Below are 4,883 nucleotides of genomic sequence, written 5' to 3'. Positions count from 1 at the left end.
CACACACACACACTACACACACACACACACACACACACACACGCACGCACACACACACCCCCCACTTCCAACAGTTCCTCTTGCATCCAGTGCAAACGTATTCACACACACATACACACACACACACAGCTTCCAACAGTTCCTGCACAAGGCGTTTAAAGTGAACACCATCCTAATGGTCGCCAATCGATGTCTTCTGATCACCCGCTGACAGGGCAGGCGTGGTGTGGATACGTTCCGTCGTCTGTTGAATGAGGTGAGGGATGGGGCACTTCGGCTGCTGATTGGAGCGCAGTTGCAGATGTGAATACATGTTAATCTGTTGCTGTATGTATATGTTATTCTATTGCTGTGTGTGTATATATATAGTATTCTGTAGCGGTTGGTGCAGCGGTAGTATCCTTCCCCTCAGACAACTCAATAAACCCAACACACCCTCTCCTAACAAACCCAACACACCCTCTCCTAACAAACCCAACACACCCTCTCCTAACAAACCCAACACACCCTCTCCTAACAAACCCAACACACCCTCTCCTAACAAACCCAACACACCCTCTCCTCTCTCCACAGCAAGCGGTGGTGCAGTTGCTGCAGAGCTACAACTTTGAGGTGGACATGGTCGACTATGCGAGTATTCACAACTACGAGCAGGTGAGCCGATGAAGTGTGGGCCAATAGATCTGACCCTCGCGTATGACGCACACGCGCACTATGCGACAGGTTATACTGACCTCTGGAGGTGTTCAGGGTTTTTGGAGCAAAGCATAGCGAGTGTGTATGTCATGCACGCTAGATGTGTAGGTTTCAGGGTTTTCGGGTAGACGGACCGTGTGTATGACCGGTAGCTGAGCTGCAGGTAGTTCCGTTTCTCTACATGTTTGCGTAAGAGGTGTTGACACATCTGGTTCTCCCAAAGTAGGACCTGCTCGAGCGATAGAGCCTGAGTGCTTGTGGGTGGGTGGGTGTGGTTGTGGGTGTAGGGTGTAGGGTGTAAGGTGGGCGAGTGTAGGGTGTAAGATGGGCGAGTGTAGGGTGTAGAGTGTTGGGTGGGTGTTTTGAGACGTGTTTCCACCTTTACACATAGGGTGGTGTGTATGGCGCGTCTTGTCATCACATGTGCATGTCTGAGGGTTGAGATGGTACAGTGCACATGTGTGTACTACTCAGTGCATTGCATCGTCACACGCCGAGGGCTGTTATGTTGGGATAGACAGGACTGGTGGGTATATACATGTCGTCCCGATTCGTCCCGATATAGGCGTATGAACATACACTAACACGCGTATAGGATTTTGAATACATATGATGTTCTCGGCAAATTATCAGCTTGCGTTTTTGATCGCTTAAACCCATAACTCTACACCCTAAACTCTAGACTATACATTATACCCTACAATACATGATGTGTATACTACAGTTGCAAATAAGTGTATATATATATATATATATATATATAATATCTTGATGGTTTTCATGTATGCAATTTCCTAATATTAATCCGCACAGGCCATGCCTTGTTGTTAGTAGGTATGCATAACAGCTGCAATAGAGTGTAATGGGAACTTTCACATACACACATACATCATGTATCTATATACCTGCTAGCATGTATGTTTACGTTTGTAGATTACCCGCACACATCAGACTCTGCTGCTAGTAGGTATACATCGCAGCTGTATACATAATGTGGCCCGATGTTAGGGGACCACACGGTATCATTCACATGCATACGTTTACCACATAAACTAATATTTGCCATTATACATTCCCCACACACACTTACACTTACCTACATATTATAATTCCTGTCACCACACGCACTCTACACATATTAATTTATGTCATCACATACACTCATACTTACCATCATATATTAATTCCTGTCACCACTCACACTAATACCTACCTACATATATTAATTCCTGTCACCACCCACACTAATACCTACCGACATATATTAACTCCTGCAGATCATCCGCACACGCCAGGCTTCGCTCCTGGTAGGTATTCATGGGGCGGGTCTTTCCAACATCTTCTGGCTGCATCCAGAGGCGAAGGTTTTGGAATTGCAACCCTACGGCTTCCAAAAATGGTAATTATATAGGGCACCCCATTCGTTCTAGAACCGTGACAAAAAGACATACCACGTCTTAGCAAGAACACAGTGGTGTCAACTGATCTCTCTCAATCTCCCGAGTCTAAAGGTTTTAGGGTTATAGTGTTGTAGTAGAAATGTACATGTTGTATGCACCTGCAGATGTTTACCTACACGCACATGTATAGAATACACCTATGTTATATGCACAAGCAGATGTTTACCTACACACACTTGTATATGTATCCATGTTATATGCACCTGCACACAACAATATACCAATGCTCGTCTTCCCAAATCCCTGTTTGTCTGGTATATATACTAGGCTCACCCTCTCTCCGTCCATGCATGCACATACACAGGGGATACCGCAATCTCATGCACGTGCTAGGCATGCACTACAAGACCTGGGTCAACACAAACCCCGCCGCTGCGTTCCATACCTACCTCTCCAAGGCCTCGGAGAACGACTACGAATTCTACAGGTGTGTGTGTGTGTGTAATACGCATAGTCCATGCATGTACACACACGGCTTCTCACAGGTGTGTGTGTGTGAAATACACATAGTCTATGCATGTACATACACGGCTTCTCACAGGTATGTGTGTGTAATACGCATAGTCTATGCATGTACATACACGGCTTCTCACAGGTGTGTGTGTGTGTGATACACATAGTCTATGCATGTACATACACGGCTTCTTACAGGTGTTGTGTGTGTGTAATACACACAGTCTATGCATGTACATACACGGCTTCTCACAGGTGTGTATGTACTATCGTTTGACAGTTGTTTCAATCTAGGGATACCTAAAACATACACCACTTCTCACAGGTGTGTATGTACTATCTGGTATTGCTGTGACCCAACCCTACACACACCCACATTCGCATACACACTCACAGTTTCCCATACCTACCTACCTCCCCACCCTGTCCCCTCTCCCATGACCCAGGGCCCGTGACCAAGTAGTGGACATCGATGAGCTTCGGGTAGTGCTTAACCACATGCTGCAGCTGCATGACCACAATGCCTCCTTGCTCCGCGCACAGTGTCTCCAGTGGACGTTGGCTGTGGTTGCTGTGTGTGTTCTGGTGTACGTGTGCATCAAGCGCTTGTGTATACTCGCGCGTGTGTGGCGTGAAAGGAAGTATAAATCGGGAGTGGATGCGGAGCCAAACCCTAAAACCCTGAAACCAAAACCCTAAACCTTAAAATAAGACTACATGGGTGGGCTGGATGAAGGGAAGGGGGGCGCACGAGGTGCGGTGAAGGTATCCAAGTGGACGATACAAGCGAACAGTAACGTGAGGATGGCATCAGGACAGTATACGAGTTAAAGTTTAAGTGCAGGTACACACGTGGGTAGCACATGCGAAGTTACATAAGTGGGTAGCACATGCGAGCATACACACGTGGGTAGCACAAGTACGGTTATACCAATGGGTAGCTCATGCGAGATCACTTCAGTGGGTAGCACATGCGAAGTTATATCAGTGGGTAGCACATGCGAGCTTAAACACGTGGGTAGCACATGCGAAGTTACACCATTGATTATCATAAATGATGTCACACCACTGGGTAGCCCATACGAGATCACTTCAGTAGGTAGCACAGGCCAAGGTATATCGATACAACGCGAATGCACGTGAGCTGTGACAAAGGCTTGGACGTCTTTGCTGGTTGTCTATGTGGATGGAGCCCTTCACACAACACGCGCACAAAGGTACACGTCAATACAATGGTAGCAACTGCAAAGATGCACGTCAGTACAATGGTAGCAACTGCAAAGATGCACGTCAATACAATGGTAGAAACTGCAAAGATACACGTCAATACATAGTAGCAACTGCAAAAATGCACGTCAATACAATGGTAGCAACTGCAAAGATGCACGTCAGTACAATGGTAGCAACTGCAAAGATGCACGTCAGTACAATGGTAGCAACTGCAAAGATGCACGTCAATACAATGATAGCAACTGCAAAGATGCACGTCAATACAATGGTAGCAACTGCAAAGGTACACGTCAATACAATGGTGGCAACTGCAAAGATGCACATCAATACAATGGTAGCAACTGCAAAGGTCCACGTCAATACAATGGTAGCAACTGCAAAGATGCACGTCAATACAATGGTAGCAACTGCAAAGATGCACGTCAATGCAAAGATGCACGTCAATACAATGGTAGCAACTGCAAAGATGCACGTCAATGCAAAGATGCACGTCAATACAATGGTAGCAAAAGATGCACGTCAATACAATGGTAGCAAAGATGCACGTCAATACAATGGTAGCAACTGCAAAGATGCACGTGTAGTAGGTAGTTGGAATAAAGATTTTCGTAGCACTCAGCATATGAGAATGTAGTAGGTAGTTGGAATAAAGATGTTCTTAGCACTGAGAGTGCGAGAATGTAGTAGGTAGTTGAAATATAGATTTTCATAGCACTGAGCTTATGAGAATGTAGTAGGTAGTTAGAATAAAGATGTTCATAGCACTGAGCGTGCGAGAATGTAGTAGGTAGTTGGAATGGAGGTGTTCATAGCACTGAGCGAGCGAGAATGTAGTAGGTAGTTGGAATGGAGGTGTTCATAGCACTGAGCGTGCGAGAATGTAGTAGGTAGCTAGAATAAAGATGTTCATACCACTGAGCGTGCGAGAATGTAGTAGGTAGTTGGAATGGAGGTGTTCATAGCACTGAGCGTGCGAGAATGTAGTAGGTAGTTGGAATAAAGACGTTTTTAGCACTGAGCGTGCGAGAATGTCTAAACCCTAAA

At 45.7% G+C, this 4,883-nt stretch overlaps 1 protein-coding gene across 1 annotated transcript; it reads left to right on the top strand.

Annotated features, from left to right (window-relative positions):
• Positions 1 to 3,461: 3,461 nt before the first annotated feature.
• On the top strand, positions 3,462 to 4,473 carry SARC_10993 (hypothetical protein; the record flags this gene model as incomplete). The annotated part of the gene is made up of 2 exons (XM_014294934.1): positions 3,462 to 3,723; positions 3,827 to 4,473. The coding sequence occupies exons 1-2, from the start codon at positions 3,543 to 3,545 to the stop codon at positions 4,471 to 4,473; spliced, it is 828 nt and encodes a 275-aa protein (XP_014150409.1). The 5' UTR covers positions 3,462 to 3,542.
• Positions 4,474 to 4,883: the final 410 nt, after the last annotated feature.

The sequence above is a fragment of the Sphaeroforma arctica genome, assembly GCF_001186125.1.
Source record: "Sphaeroforma arctica JP610 unplaced genomic scaffold supercont1.1479, whole genome shotgun sequence".
NCBI lineage: Eukaryota > Ichthyosporea > Ichthyophonida > Sphaeroforma > Sphaeroforma arctica.
Note: the sequence above shows the minus strand (reverse complement) of the source record. Positions and strands in the feature narration are given on the sequence as shown.